Source organism: Hippopotamus amphibius, chromosome X, assembly GCF_030028045.1.
Source record: "Hippopotamus amphibius kiboko isolate mHipAmp2 chromosome X, mHipAmp2.hap2, whole genome shotgun sequence".
NCBI classification, from domain to species: domain Eukaryota; kingdom Metazoa; phylum Chordata; class Mammalia; order Artiodactyla; family Hippopotamidae; genus Hippopotamus; species Hippopotamus amphibius.
Window position 1 is genome coordinate 31,095,634 of NC_080203.1, and position 15,874 is coordinate 31,111,507.

The following is a 15,874-nucleotide window of genomic DNA, read 5'->3' on the forward strand; positions in this document are numbered from 1 at the left end:
AAAATGTACCTTGACTGCATTTTGTAATATTTACTGCTTTATTCCTAATTCTGCTTTAAAGTATTGAATTGGGCATGAAACATTAAAATATTAATCCAGAACCTGTATAAACTGGATGTTGCTTAAAATCTGTTATCACTGCCATGTTGGAAACCCAGACTGCTTTTGTGATGTTTCAAATTAATAAAACTGTCCTCCTCCTTATCAACTTACATGTGTCTTCATGGAATCAACAGAAGTATCACAAACGCTCTAAAGCAAATGACAGCAGCTGACTCACTTCTGACTATCATGGTTCAAGATACCGTGGGCGTGAGATTAACCAACATATAAAAACCTAATGGGAAATTCTGTCATGCTAGCATCAGAAATACAGTTCCAGTCTCCTGCTACAAAAACTGAAAAACAACAGAACATAAAAGTCTATACAATTTCTGAAAGATCATCTTGTAAAAAATGCACTCAAAAATCAGAATTAAAACATTTTATTTTTGCCATAAGAAGCTCTACGAACTAATATCAGGTAACGGTTAATGAAAAGTAGAACTTAAAGTCATGACAGGGAAGAATGAACAAGTATGAACATCACAGTATTGGGTGGAAATGAACAAGGTTTCCTATGATTGACAGAGGTGAGAAAGCCAGTGCTGTTGAATTAGTATTTAATGCTTTAGAATATGCACGCCTTGACAATACAAAATACCTTCATCATTTTTACCATTTGTTTTATCTTTCTGGTACAACAGGAAAAGCCCAGCATCAGTTCCTCATAGTGGTTGTATGTGGGGGATCATTACCACCAAAATGATAACGATCATTTAAAATATATGTTAAAGTGAATCTTGCAAAATTGCTATGGCATTTTAAAATCTCTGCTTAGTTTGAGCACTTTCATTTTCTGTCACCTCTTAACAAATTGCTATTTCAAACAGTTCCTATCCAGAATATTTATAGGTAATTTAGCATAGGACCAAATTTGAAGCCAACTTGAAAGAAAAAAAAGGAAGTTCAATTGCCAGAAAACTAAGTATAAAATAGGAAAACCCCATAACAAGTTCTGAACAGCAACTTGCTACAGATTTCCAACCCCATAAATACCGGGGGTGAAGGGTTTTAATCCCAAAGGAGTATTCCACGTGAATTCTGAACTTTGGATATAGAGACTTCTAGAAAAACTGAAGACCCTGACATACATGCAAGTAAGAGTTCTCTGGCAAAAATACAATTTAAAGTGAATTTTCCAGTTTTCCTCCTCCCAAAAAACTCCAGAAGGCAAAGTTGAAAACTTCAGTAGGCAAAGTTGAAATTTCATACTCGGAATTTACATAAAGCACAGCAGCAGCAAATAATTATAGCCAGATAATTCAGAATGGATAGTTTTCCATTATAGAATTAACTCCTGGTTTGTCACAGTGGCCTTGTGGAAACCACCAAGTTTTATTATGACAAACTAATTTACCAAGCAGTTAAGTCTGAAAGGACTGGAAGCTCTGCTGGCATCAGTATCATTCACACTTGTAGAAGAATTATGTCTAACTGATGAAACAGCATTAATGAAACAAATTTCCACTGAAAATATTTCAGAGTGTACACCAATAGTCAAAGAGTAATGTTATCAATACCTACACAGAAAGGAAGCATATTGCAATTCCAGATATCAGACTCTTAAGTTGTAAGGTAATTTCAAATTTTCCAAGGATTAGTTTACAAAATGGTCTTAAGGTCTCCACTCACAAAACAGAAAACAGAAAGATGCATATCATTCTAATCCTTGGTAAGCAAAGGATTATATTATTTTTCTTTCTCCTCATATTACTGCAAATACTGATGCCTGATACCCTCATCTACCATCTTAAGAAATACTGAAACCATTATCTTCAAATCTAGCTTACTGTCAGAAGAATGATGTATACATGAGAAATTATGATTAAAGCTTTAAGTTCAAAGTCAACAAATAGACTATTTTCAAAAATACGTGGTTAAGGAGAAAGAAAATATCTATGTTGAATTAAGAAATACTTAAGCAAGGTTACAAATGACTAATAACTATGCACAACAATCTTTTTCAGTATCTATTAATTTTTTTTCCTTTGCAAAAAGTCATTTACAGAAGTTCAACAAGTCAATGCTGTTATAAATGCTAGGCTATATTTGTTCCAACCTGCTTCCCTTTCAGTACTAGCACTTCAGTAAGTTTTGACTTTCTTTTCTAAGTGTTTAAATATGTGTCATTTTAAAAGGGAGAAAGGTGGTATTTATTGTTCTCAAGATAAATGGGAATCAACAAGCCTATTTAACTTCCGTATATAGCTTCTGATCGCTATAATACTGCAGCAGTTTGCAGATGGAATGGAACTTATTTTAGAAGGAGTAAAAACCTAACAGGTTTTGCTGAAAGGAAAATACTAGATCACTGATTCAACTATGTCAAATAAAAACTTCCTATTAGAGATTCTAGTAATATGAACATTTAAAAACATATGCCAGTAGCCTCCCGCCCAAAATATGTAGGAGTCTCATTTATGAAATTTGTCATTTATAACAATTTACATATAAAAATTAATTTGGTGGTTTTCAGATTCAAAATTTGAAAAATTTCATGGGAATATTTTTTAACCATAATGAGCAAAAAGGAAATCTCCATTCACTTCCATCCTCTGTCTCTTTCATGTAAGAGCACAGAATTCAAAACAAATGCGATAGAACTTTTCATCTCTTCCTGTCTGCATTACAGAGATTTGTCTTCCTTTATTTTTGCCCACAGAAACCACATTGCAAAGGTATATATACAGTAGTCCAGCCACCAAAGTCTCTTCCAGACTATGGCAATAAAAGCAAGGTTTAATTCTAATTAGCTAAAACTAATTCATTCTTCAAATAAGAGACTTGTTTGCACAGCCATTTTCATGAGGGGCGGAAGGTAGGAGGTTGCTATCCATTTGGGTTAGCAGAATACACAACCAAGCAGAGACTTATTTTGAAAATTTCCAGGACAACTTTAGAAGTTCTTGTTTACTTTTTATGCCATATACAAGACACAACACACATTTATAGTCTCAGTAATAACGAAATTGAGAATTCAGCAGTAAAGTGCTAACACGGAGGGGAAAGTTGCAAGATATACTAGGGTATGCTAATAACTCCAGTTATTTTAAAGAACATTCAGACTGCTTCAAATTCTATTCAGGAAACTATCTCTCCAAGCTTTTTTTTTCTTTTTGCCTCTTTTAAATGTGCTGAAAGCTAACTATATAAACAGATACTTGGGGGGAAAACTTCTCAATGTCTATTCAAACTTTCAGAATAATTTGCTTCTAAAAATTATCAACAAATAATCCAACTAGACTACCTTCAGGCGTCGTGGCAGATCAAATTAACTTGTTTTCACCTTTATTTGTTTTACAGGTCTTCTGAAAGCCCTGCCCCTTAATCCAAACCAAAACTTTCTGATATTTCAATGGAGTTCAATAAGATTCTGGTATTATAAATTCAAACTCAGTACTGCCATCTGTTACATTCTGTTTAAAAATTGAATCATTTTCCTGCTGAATAAAAATATCTTCCCAGGTCATTGGCTTGTTCTGAGGAGTAGATGTGGTCCCTACTGGAGGTTCTTTCCCAGCATCAACCTTATACCCAATACCATCATCCTTCATTACAGGCATAGTGCCTGACCTATCAGAAAGGTATGCATATTGTCTGATCTGTAAAGACCTGCATGGATGTAAACGATAAAGCTTCGAGTCTCCAGAAGGATCTTGACTATGAACTGACTTTATGTGTGAAGACATAAACTGATAGTTGATGAAAGACTTGCCACAGGCCAAACATTGATACCTTCTCTCCCCTGTGTGATGAATTTCATGCTTTGTGCGATATTCTGCAAGAGGAAATACCTTCTCACAGTAACGGCAAGGATACTTCTTCTCCCAAGAATGAATGTTAAAATGTCTCCGCAAGCTTGTCAGACAGACATATGACCTTTTGCATACAATACAGATATAATAGACCCTTCCATCTACTATTAACTCATAGTGATCATCATGTTTTACTTTCATACGTTTATTTGCCGTCTCGTTGCTAGATGTTTTTGGTATCTCATTCTCAAGTCTGGCCTCCCCTTCGTCAGGGTCATCTTTGACAGGGATCACTATATCATAAGTATCTTCTCCAATATTTGCATAAACCTTGCAACCCGTCGACAGGCCTTCAATTTCAGTAGCTGTATCTAAAGTAATAATCTTCTGACCCTCCATTAGATGTTTTGATCCTAAACCTGGATCATTAGTGTTTCTAGTAATTATATCTGAAATTTTTAAAGAACTGGAAAGTGGCTCTTGCAGAAGTGTAGGAATCTGCATCTTCTGTATCAACGATCCATCAAAAGTGGTATTTGGGGGGATCTCAGCCTGTGGGACCAAAGATGTATTACTGACCGCCGAATCTGGACTGGAGCTAATAGTGTCATCATCATCATCTATAATTTCCTCCTCCTCCTCTTCATTAGCCTTGTTTCCTGTTAAAACAGCACTGTTTGGCGGCTGCTGATTCTGTACAAGTAAATTGATTGAAGGAGACATATGATTTGGAAGTGAAGAACTGACATTTGGTGGTGTAGTAAGTGGTGTCTGATTTAACAAAATGATGTTGGGAGTCAGATGTGTCGGGGCTGAAGATACCAACAATTTTTCACTTCCTTGTGTTTGGCTCAGAGTTGCCTGATTCACAGAAGTAGGAAGTTTCTGAGTAGGTGTGATATTTGTTAAAGGGGGAGAGCTATTGCTCACACAAGGTGCAACATCTGAAATGGCAACAGAGCCTGGGTTAGGCTGGACCTCTGCCACTGTATTGGTACTCGGCAAAGTCTCCTTTGCAGGCAGAATTTCAGAGCAGAAAATGACGTCATCGTCGTCATCATCTGAATCAGTAACAATGATCTTTTTTGTCTCATAATCTTCAGCAGATAAGGAAAAAGACTCTGTTATAATTGGCATTATAGTGGCCCCATTTTCTTGGGCTTCATCTTTTGATTTTTGTATTTCAAGGTTCTTGTCACTAGAACAAGGAGGTAAGGTTTCTGCATTACCATCCTGAGCTGTACCTGAGATGCTTTTAACCTGTGACAATGGGACACCAAGCTCTGCTATAAATTTAACTCCTAATAACTGCCCTGATTTAATTAACTCATCAAGTAAATCTGATCTAACACGAACAATTTTAGAACTATAGATATAATTGAGAATTTCTGCAAATATCTCTGCTCTTATAAAGCTCAGTTCAACAACTTGCCCAGCAACTGAGAAGAGCTGATGGAAGTAAGTACTAGAAGCTGAAAGAATGTTCCTGTGGGCTCGGAATTTTCGGTCTTCCACAATAACAGTAACATCACAGAAGAGTCCATGGCCACGTTGCTCATTCAAGGAGTTCAGCAGACTGCCAGAGTACTGAATGTCTGTAGCAGAAATCAGTTTTCTACTCTCCATGCCTGTAAGAGAAGGGGGAGGGGGGTGGGATGGGAGATTAGGAAAGAAAAACAAAAGTACTTCATAATTCAGAATTTCAGCTACAGCATCATTAAATAGTTAATTGGAGTTTTAACCAAAGTTTGGCATAACTTTTTGGTTTTTATATAAGTTGTTCTTACAGGCTGGTTTTTGGACCACACGTCAAATCTTATGACTTCCCCCTGAGAAGAGACAAGCAAGTTTTAAACTGATCTACAGATCTGAACACTAATCTCTTCCTTTGAATCTTAGATACATGCATCACCACTAAGCAATTTTTAAAGACTAAAATTAATTTTCTTAGTTCCAATTTTGGATTTTCTCCTCAAGAAGAGTTAAGAGTTAATTTTTAAGTGTCTTAAAACTTTAAGAAAAATCTTCATCATGAACACATAAAAGTTACTTCACCTGTAAATGAACGATTCGAATGTCAGAAAAGCTTGGTGTGTGCAATTCTGAGTCCAAAATATGTAGTCTTCCTAAATTTTAACTTATCTTTAAGAACATATTCAACAGCTACTCCCTGTAGCCAATGGCTAAGTCAGCATTTATAAACACGGGCAATTATTAGCTCTAAATTTCCCATTTTTCAACACATTTTAACTGGGATGCCTAATCTGGATAAACTATGAAACACCTTTCTTACCCTCTCCTCTTTCTTCTTCCCCTTGCCCCTTCCCCTCACCTGTCTACCTTTACAGTCTCCAGAGGTGGAATGTTAGAGTGCTAAATGAAGTCAACAGATGCTGTTGTGAAAAAATAAAACAAAGAAAAAGGAAAGTTTACCATTTCTTAAAGCTCATTTGCATGAAAATATGAAACATTTCATTTTGTTGGTAAAGAATTATGAGCATTGATACGAGAATTTTCTTCACACCAAATAAATGAGTGAAAATGAAGATATAAACTTACTAGAACTGAGCAGACATCACTCTATAAAAAGGGGAGGGGGATGTCAATAAATAGTACTGCTGTTTACCCCCCCAAAACAATTTTTTGGCCCTTTGAAGAAGATATTCCCAATAACGATGACACTGAATTTAAGTAATAAATAAATAAATAATACATGTATATACAATTAAAAATTAGTTGATAAGCACTTCTGGTAAAGAAACACTTTTACTGCTAATATTCTTTCCCTTTAGAGTTACCAAAATAGCACCACTGTCACAGTGATTAAGTTATATACACGCGGAAGACAGGGCGTCTCAAATATCTTCTAAATTTTTCAAAATTATCGCTTAAAAACAAAAAAATTGGCGAAAAGTCTAGAAATCAAGGATTTACAACATCATGTTAGAAGGCACTGCTTGTTAACGGTCAAGGGATTCCAGGTTAGCATAAAGGCATTCATCAGAAAGGGTGACCTCTGGACAGCGAGCCAGCAACCAGGGGAAACATGGGGATTTCAACACAAGTCACTTTTCAGTGGATAGACAGGTTTTCTGAATACGGCCCCCCTATTTTTGTCGTTTGCAAATGGGGTTTACCAATGGGGGAATGACTTAAATGTACGTGTGCAGGTGACACCGGGACTTGGTTTCATTTTGTTTAGGTTTCCTCCTCTTCCCCGTTAAGGTGGACCCAGGAACAGCACAAATCGGTCTGAGTCCACCCCAACCAAGATTTGCGACCCGACTGTAGAAAAGCCGTTCTGCATTCCTGTGAGACAAATCCTTGACCGAGGGCAGGTGAAGGTGGAAAAGAGAAACGCCACCCGCGAGAGTGAAATAACCGACACGCCGCTCCCTTCGGCAGCTGAACCCCATCTTCCTCCCTCCACCCCCTCTTCCCCATGCGCACCCGGCCGGCTGCAACCAGGTTTTTAACCCTGATTCACGCGGAAAAGCAGCTTCTTGCAAACACAGATGGAGGTGCGGCCAGCATGGTCAGGGCGGGGGTAGTAAGGCGAGGCGAGCCGGAGAAAGTAGAAGGTGGCGAGCCGGAGGGTGGGGTGTTGGGAGGGGATGAGGCCAAGCAGGCTGCATTGTTATGCCCTGGGAAGGGGGGACGGAAGGGGAGGATGGGCCTGGCCAAAAAACTCTAAATCAAAGTAGGGGCTACGAGGGGAAAAGAGGCGCAAAAAGGCAGGCAGAGGGGCGAGGAAAACGCCGAGCGGTTCTCCGCGGTGGGCTCCCCACGCTCCGGGCCTACCCCGGGCGCCGGCAGCCCCTCGGCCCTTGACGGCGGAGGGGACCGCGCCGCGCGCCGCGGCCCTCCCGGTTCATCCCCTCATTCGCTCCCGGGCCCACACAAAGAAAGGGCCGGAGGAGCGGAGCCTCCGACTCCGCCGCTTCCTGGTTCAAATGAGGAGAAAGCGAAGGCAGGCGCGGCCCAGGGACGGAGGTAGCAGGCGCGATCCCTCGCCCCCTCCCGGGTCGCGGCCGGCTCCTCACCTGCTTCCCGGCGCCGCCGCTACTCGTCGTCGGGCCGCGCGGAAGGGTGGGAGTCCTCCAACAACCAGAGGCCGGACTCCGCGGCGATTCGGCTCCTTCTTTAAACGTCGCTCCAGTCTTGGTCGACGTCGACGCGGCTACCGCCTCCCGCCGCCACCGCTACCACAGCTGCCTCACGCCGCCGACAGAGGGCACCGCGCGGGGGCGAGGCGCCGAAGGCAAAGGCGCCCTCCTCTTCCGAGCGCGGTTCGGCTCTTTCCGGAGGGGCCCGAGCGCTAGGCCGCCCGGCTTCGGCGCCCCACTCCGCCTTCGGAGCCCCATACCGCCTTCGGCTCCTTCCGCAGGGGGCGGAGGAAGACTGGGAAGCACCGGGAGCGCTCGGCCCCTTCCGGAGGGCGAAAGGGTGGGAAAAAGGAAAGGGAAAGATGCGGTAACACGGCCACCAACGGTTGGGATGCCAGGGAAGCTAGTCGCTTTCATCTACCTTCCGTGTAAGCTTCTAGGGCGTAAAAACTTCGAGAGACTAGACGGGTTTCATTTCTTTTGAAAGTTTGAAACTGCCCTATTTAATAGCCTGTTTGTTAGATGTTAAAGCACCTTGAAATTTAATCAGAATAAATAAACATAATCAAACATAATGTATCAACTCATTATGACTTGTGATAATTCAAGTTTTAGGATAACACGATAACAACTACATTATAATATCTACTTTGAAGAAATAAATTCAGTTTTTGGACAAGTACTATCTTCTTAATTGAATACTAAATGATGCAACACTATGTTAATTCCTCCAACTGTTTTCTGACCACCTGTTTGATCTGTACCAAATCTTATGTTAGGTTCTGTGGAATACAAAAAAGAATAAGCCAAGGTCTCTACCTTTTCAAAGAGCTTAGTAGATAGGTACACAAACATTGACAAAATATTTGTAAGGTACAGAACACAGAGAAGGGAGTAGCAAACTGAATTTGAGCTGCATCTTGAAAGATAAATAATATTAACACTTGCATTGTTAATTTATTATTTTCATTTACATAGTATTTCCTCCTCAGAGGGCTTTACTGTCTGACACACAGTAGGTGTTCAATAATTGTTTAGTGAATGAATACATGAATGAGTTGTAATTTTAAAGACTCCTCTGGTAACACACTTTCGACTGAGTACCATGATAAATGAAGCAAAAGGATGGGTGTTTGGAGAGCAAAATATTTCCCTTTAGGCTAGTTATTGATCATATTCAACTAAGGAACCAAAATAGTAGCATTTTTCTTCAACAATTAGAGCCATTCACTACCTTCATTTTCTTTTTAAAAAATATGTATAGGATAATATTGCATCAGTTTCCAAAAAGTTGAATTGGCACTTATTTACCATTCAGTTGGAATCCCTGTGGTTCCTTCCTACAAAAATCTTGCTGAAAAATGCCCATCAGGATATTTCAGAATAAAACATCTACTAACTATATCTAATTTTCTTCAACATAAAATCAGACAAGGATGTCATCATCTATCGATCTCTAATCTATTCTACATTCTCAATAAAGTAAAGCCACACAGTATAACGTCAAAGTAGTGTAATACAGGTGTATTTTCACATGGAGATAAGAAATCCATATGAAATTCCTTAGGCATTTCTCTAAGGTTTTGTACTGTGGGAAAACAATCTATGTGGGAATTACTGCATTATTAGTTTTTTATTATTACTTAAAATTATGAAAGTTTCATTGTTTAATATGAAAACATTTCATGGAAAATAGGAGTGCACTGTTATAAAAGAAACTAAGACAGATGGTAGTATTTTCCTGGCAACTGAGCACTTAAAAAAACTAGTTAGCAGATTAATGACCATTTTTCTGAGTCATCCTCCCCCCAAATTTAGTAGCCCCCCCCCAAAAATTTAGGAAATAAGATAAAGTACATTTTGAAAGTTTAGGAGCTATTTATCTTTCAGTAGCTTAGTTGACTAAAACTAAAATGAGACATTTCTTTGAAATACAGATCACAGTGGCAGCAGCTGCCACTTTTGATATCAAATGTGTGTTGGTTACCTTTCAGTAAATTGTAAGATGCAATACAATTTCTTTTGCACTAGCACCAACTGCACCAAGGCCCCCAACAGAACTGCCTTGCCTTTGTCCCCTTCCCTAAAGGGCTTTAAAAGTGTGGAGCCCCAACTGAGGGAAGATGAAGGCCTGTTACTTCAAAGTGCAGAAAACCGTCTCTTCCCTTCTGTCCATGTCGCTCACCCCCCGAACTCAGCAAAAGCTAAGCTAAAATTAAAAAGCTACCTTTAACCCACGCACCTAAGATCAATTAACCTATGACAAAAGAGGCAAAAATATATAATGGAGAAAAGACAGTCTCTTCAACAAGTGGTGTTGGGAAAGCTGGACACCTACATGTAAATCAATGAAATTAGAACATCCCCTCACACTATATACAAAAATAAACTTAAAATGGTTTAAACTTAAAATGGTTATGTAAGACATAACACCATGAAACTCCTAGAAAAGAATATAGGTGAAATATTCTTTGACATGAATTTTAGTGATATTTTCTTAGCTCAGTCTCCCAAGGCAAAAGAAATAAAAGCAAAAATAAACAAATAGGACCTAATGAAACTTAAAAGCTTATGCACAGCAAAGGAAACCATCAACAAAACTAAGAGAATAGGATAAAACAATGAAACCAACAAGGGGTTAATGTCCAAAATATAAAAACAGCGCATACAGCTCAATATCCAAAAAATGAACAACCTAATCAAAAAAATCGGTAGAACACCTAAATAGACATTTTTTGAAAGAAGACATACAGATGGCCAATAGGCACATAAAAAGATGCTTAACCTCACTAATCATCAGAGAAATGCAAGTCAAAGCGACAATGAGGTATCACCTCACTCCGGTCAGAATGGCCATCATCAAAAAATCTAGAAACAATAAATGCTGGAGAGGGTGTGGAGAAAAGGGAACCCTCCTGCACTGTTGGTGGGAATGTAAATTGGTACAGCCTCTATGGAGAACTGTATGGAGGTTCCTTAAAAAACTAAAAATAGAACTACCATATGATCCAGCAATTCCACTCCTGCGGATATATGCAGAAAAACAAAAACTCTAATTCAAAAAAATACATGCACCCCAATGTTCATAGCAGCACTATTTACAAAAGCCAAGACATGGAAACAATCCAAGTGCCCATCAACAGACGATTTGCTTAAAGAGATGTGGTATATATATATATGGATGTTATTACTCAGACAAAAAAGAATGAAATATTGTCATTTGCAGCAACATGGATGGACCTAGAGAGTATTATGCTTAGTGAAATAAGTCAGAGAAAGACAAATATTGTATGATATCAGTTATATATGGAATCTAAAAATAATACAGATGAATCTATATACAAAACAGAAACAGACTCACAGACATGGAAAACAAACTCATGGTTACCAAAGGGGATACGGGGAGGGGGAGGGACAAATTGCGAGTATGGGATTAACAGATACACCCTATTATATATAAAATAGATAAGCAAGAAGGATTTACTGTATAACACAGGAAACAATATTCAATATCTTATAATACCTACAATGGAAAATAATCTGAAAAAATTAATATATAATAACTGAATCACTTTGTTGTACACCTGAAACTAACACAACATTGTAAATCAACTATACTTCAATTAAAAAAAGAATTTAAAAAGAAAAAAGTTACCTATAATTAAACGGGATCCAATGATCAGGAAAGGAATTTTTTTTGTAGGAAAAGCAGAGCAGATCAAGAAATCTGAGTGGCCTTAATATTTGCTTTTGGGACAAGATCTTTGGAAAGTTTCATTAATTTTCTGTTTCTTAACAAGTTATTTCACCTTTCACTTTCTTTTTATCTGCAGGCTTAACCCTACTTCAAATAACCTAGTAGCTTTTAAAGATAAGAACCATTATCAAATGGATTTGGAGGTTTCAATTGCTTCACATTCTAGAAAGATTTTTGATTGGCTGATAATGGAATCAGATTTTATAACCACATGTCAGTGTTTGCTTGGCTTTGCCGCTTTTGAACTTGATTATGAATTCCATGAGGCCAGCAACTGTCCTCTCCTGTGTTAAAATGCCAAGAATCTTGTGGGTGCTTAATATACATTAATCGATGATGATAAAAAAAAAAAGTGGCATTCATTGAGTCCTAGAGCCCTTCCACTGAGTTATGCTTAGCTACACAGATTGAGTAAGGTCACTACACAAGTATCAGAAGAAACCACAGTAAAGTATAGTGAAAGAAACAAAGACTTGGGTAGATGTGAGTGGGTTGGGATTCTGGTGCTGCCACTTAGCTGTGTGACCTTGAGCCTAATTCTTCAACTGTAAAATAGAGATAATAATACCTTCCCATAGAGTTGTTTTGAGGATTAAATGAGTTAACTACGGATAGTGTCAAACTGCTTACAGTTTCCAAAATATGATATGCTGTTTACTGCTTTCATGTCTGTACCTGGAACCCTGAGCCTGTAATAACCATTCCTTTTGTATTTACACTGTGCCTCTCCTGTTATTTGGCAAGTGCCTTGTCTTTAAGAAAAACACAACTCAAACACTAACATGTTTGTGAAGCCTGCCTTGATGGTAAATGGTAGACAGATATGGTTGCTTAATATTGAATGAATGTGTGTCTGGAACCCAATAAGTGCTAAATACATGCTTGCTTTTTCATCATTCTCCCCTTTTCTGCTTTATCCCAACAATTCTCTCTTTAAGTGACTTGTTTGATACTGCTGATTCTCCTTTTCTTCTTAAAACCTTCCAAATTCGATTGGATAGGGATATATAACCCTCTTATTGGGAATGAGGAAGTGGATATTGCCGACAATAATACAATCTACCCGCAAAAAGCAACAGGTAGCTTATTTCAAATAAGAAAATAGTTGAGAGAATATACTACCTATGCATCCTTTGTGAAAAATTATTTGGCAATATGAAATCAAATCTTAAATGAGTCAAAATAAAGAATTAAGAATGGAAATTTTGGGACTTCCCCGGTGGCGCAGTGGTTAAGAATCTGCCTGCCAATGCAGGGGACAGGGGTTTGAGCCCTGGTCCTGGAAGATCCCACATGCCATGGAGCAACTGAGCCCGTGTGCCACAGCTACTGAAGCTCGTGTGCCTAGAGCTTGTGCTCCACAACAAGAGAAGCCACTGCAATGAGAGGCCCGCGAACCACATGAAGAGTAGCCCCCGCTCGCCGCAGCTAGAGAAAGCTCATGCACAGCAACGAAAACCCAACACAGCCAAATAAATAAATAAATGAAAATTTTTCTTAAAAAAAAGAATGGACATTTTGCAGTGAGCCAATCTATTTAAATGGAGGACTAAGACCAAACAACAAGGTTGATTATGAATATGTGATAGAATTAAACTATTATAAACCCTGACAATAAAAATCCATTGATTCGTTTGTTCATTAAATACATATCACTTAGTACCTACTCTGTGCCAGGCAATGCCCTACAAATTGTGGATACAATCATCATCAAGATGAAGTCCCAGTCCTCATGAAACTTAGATTCTAATGGGAGAGACATACAATAAACATATTATCTAAATATATAATATCAGATAGTAATTAGTGCTATGAAGAAAAATAAACAGCATAAAGGGGGAGAGAATGATGAGGGTGCTATTGTAAACAGTGTGGTCAGGGTCGACCTCTCTGAAAAGATGATGTAAGAGAAAAGAATGGAATGAACTAAGGGAAAGAGCCATACAAATATCTGGGGAAGAGCATTCTAGGCAGTGGAACATGTTAATGCCCTTCAACCAAAGACCACCAGGAACTTACTCATAGCTGACAAGTTGGATTTATTATTCTTTGCAGGCAGGGAGAACGAACACCATAGGGAACCATGGGGTGTTTCAGTAAGAGAACTTTAGAAAGAACCTACTATAGTATTTGGGTGATTTACAGAAGGGTGTAAGGAAGTGGCAGTTAGCTCTAAATCAGATGCTGTCAGAAAGCAGGGGCAATTGTATGATTGGGCATCTCAATAACCTCATCTATAGGGAGGGCAGACTAGGGCAAGGATAAAGCTGTAACTGCTAAAGCAGCAGTACCCATTTTGGCAAGGAGAGGGGGTGTCTGGTGTTTTCTGGGTGGCACAGAGACTTTTTATTTTGTCTGTGCTTAGACAAATTTATGAAGTGGTCTTATTTTGTCTCACGTTGTCCGTCTCCTAGTGACCTTGTCTTAGATTGGTGTTCTGTGAGTTTATGTCCAACAGAAGAACATGGCCTGAGTGCTAGCCAGTTGCCAGATATCATGGGGCTGCTTCCCAACCCATTTTCTCTAACAGCAAGTGAAAAGCCTTAGAATATAAGGAATAAATTTTAGAGGAGGTGGGAGAGGAGGGAGGAGGTATAATATTGGCTATCTTTTCATCTTTAGTAGAAAATAGTTTAGTGCATTATTATTGTATGGGACATACTTATACTAAAATATTATTCATTGTTTAGCTGAAATTCAAATGTGAGCGAGCCTACTGTATTTTTTTTTTCTTTTTGCTAAATCTGACAACACTAAAATAAACACACTGTCAGGTACATAGCAAATACTTTGAACATGGTGACTTTTCTTCTCGTCCCACTTAGACTTTTATTTTAAATCTAAGGATAGACTCAGAAAAAAAATATGTAATTCGACTTGAGCCATTCCTATATATTCTATATGTACATATATACGCACATCTGTGCATATATTTATATTTTGTATATGTACGTACGTACATACACATACGAGAAACAGTAAGCACCCAATACTATAGAATATGTAACACACACACTCACAGAAAGCACTTGAAACACAAGTAGAGTTGACTGTGTTGGTGATACGGCCACTCTTTGAAATGCCTCTTGTGGTCTGTCATCCTTCCTTTCAGTCATTTCAACTACGAGGCTGGGAAAGACAGGGTCTCCGATCCAACTTAGATTTGACGAGCCTCCTGCGGAACCGGAAGGATGCGCGGAACCGATTGCAGCGGCGGCTTATTTACACGGATGCACACAGCCCTTTCACATCGGCGGGAGGCCACGTAGGCCTGGGGAAGGGTTTTGCCGACGCACCCAGAACGGTTTCCACGCTTTCCTCAGTTTTGCGGGCGGGGGCGCAGCGGCTGGTTCTGTGAGCCCGAGAGACTGAGGTCTTCCCAGGCTCGTGGGAGTGTTCTCTCTTTCGTGGCAACAATGGGTCAGGTGGCTGGCTCGCACAGCCCGGAGTGGGAAGCGTCGCAGTTCGTGGAAGAGCCCCGAGCCCGAGTGGCCGCCGCTCTCGCTCGCAGTCTTGCTCTGGGCCGGGGGACTGGAATGTCCTCGGGCCATCAGCTGGGTAGCCTCAGCCGAGGTTCCCGAAACCAGCCCTGAGCGGCCCTCGGCACCTCGGGGCGCGCCCTCCGCTTCTTCCTCCTCGTCCGCTCAGCGCGGCCGCCACTCCCGCCGCTGCGGGAACGACGAGCCAGGACCCAGCCTCCTGGACAAGGACAGGGAGGTGAGTGATGCGGCCGCACCTTCGCTCCGAGGAGCCCACCTGCCTTCAGAGTCCGCTTCATCTCTCATCCCGCTTCTGAACGGTCCCAGTTAAGCATTTTCTGCCTTCCTTGCGCCCATTTATATCTTTTCTTTGCTTCAGTCCACGACAGCTCCTTATTCGCCCTTTTTCTCCCTTAATTCTCACTCATCCTTGGGCCCCTTCATACGGTGCCCTGACCCCCTCCACCCTCTCCCACCTCTGATCTGGCAGAAGACATGGCCAAGGGTTCCAGACCTATTTATAGCATTTATTTACTTTGTGTTATCATTTGTGAGCAAGTTTTTATTCTCCACTAGACTGAGTTCGTGGAAAGGAGGAGCCCGATTTTATTCATCACAGAATTCGCAGTGCCTAGCACTTAGAGCTCAACCACTGTGTTGAATGAATGAACTGAT

The 15,874-nt window shown here is 39.9% G+C and overlaps 1 protein-coding gene and 1 pseudogene across 2 annotated transcripts; one reads left to right on the top strand and one right to left on the bottom strand.

Annotated features, from left to right (window-relative positions):
* Positions 1 to 469: 469 nt before the first annotated feature.
* On the bottom strand, positions 470 to 14,835 carry ZBTB33 (zinc finger and BTB domain containing 33). Of its 2 annotated transcripts, XM_057718570.1 has the most exons (3): positions 14,741 to 14,835; positions 7,901 to 8,285; positions 470 to 5,485 (listed from the first exon to the last, which is right to left on the bottom strand). In XM_057718570.1, exon 3 carries the CDS (start codon positions 5,481 to 5,483, stop codon positions 3,465 to 3,467), a length of 2,019 nt encoding a protein of 672 aa, XP_057574553.1. In that variant the 5' UTR covers positions 5,484 to 5,485; positions 7,901 to 8,285; positions 14,741 to 14,835; the 3' UTR covers positions 470 to 3,464. The 2 variants fall into 2 exon arrangements, with proteins under 2 accessions (XP_057574553.1, XP_057574554.1); XM_057718571.1 differs by lacking the exon at positions 7,901 to 8,285 and having other exon boundaries at positions 14,741 to 14,830.
* Positions 14,836 to 14,988: 153 nt separating this feature from the next.
* LOC130841896 (rhox homeobox family member 2-like) overlaps positions 14,989 to 15,874 on the top strand; it is a 63,412-nt pseudogene continuing 62,526 nt past the window's right edge.

What these genes read in the sequence shown, in the direction of transcription:
- ZBTB33 (XM_057718570.1), bottom strand. Translation starts at nt 5,483, where the DNA reads ATGGAGAGTAGAAAACTGATTTCTGCTACAGACATTCAGTACTCTGGC.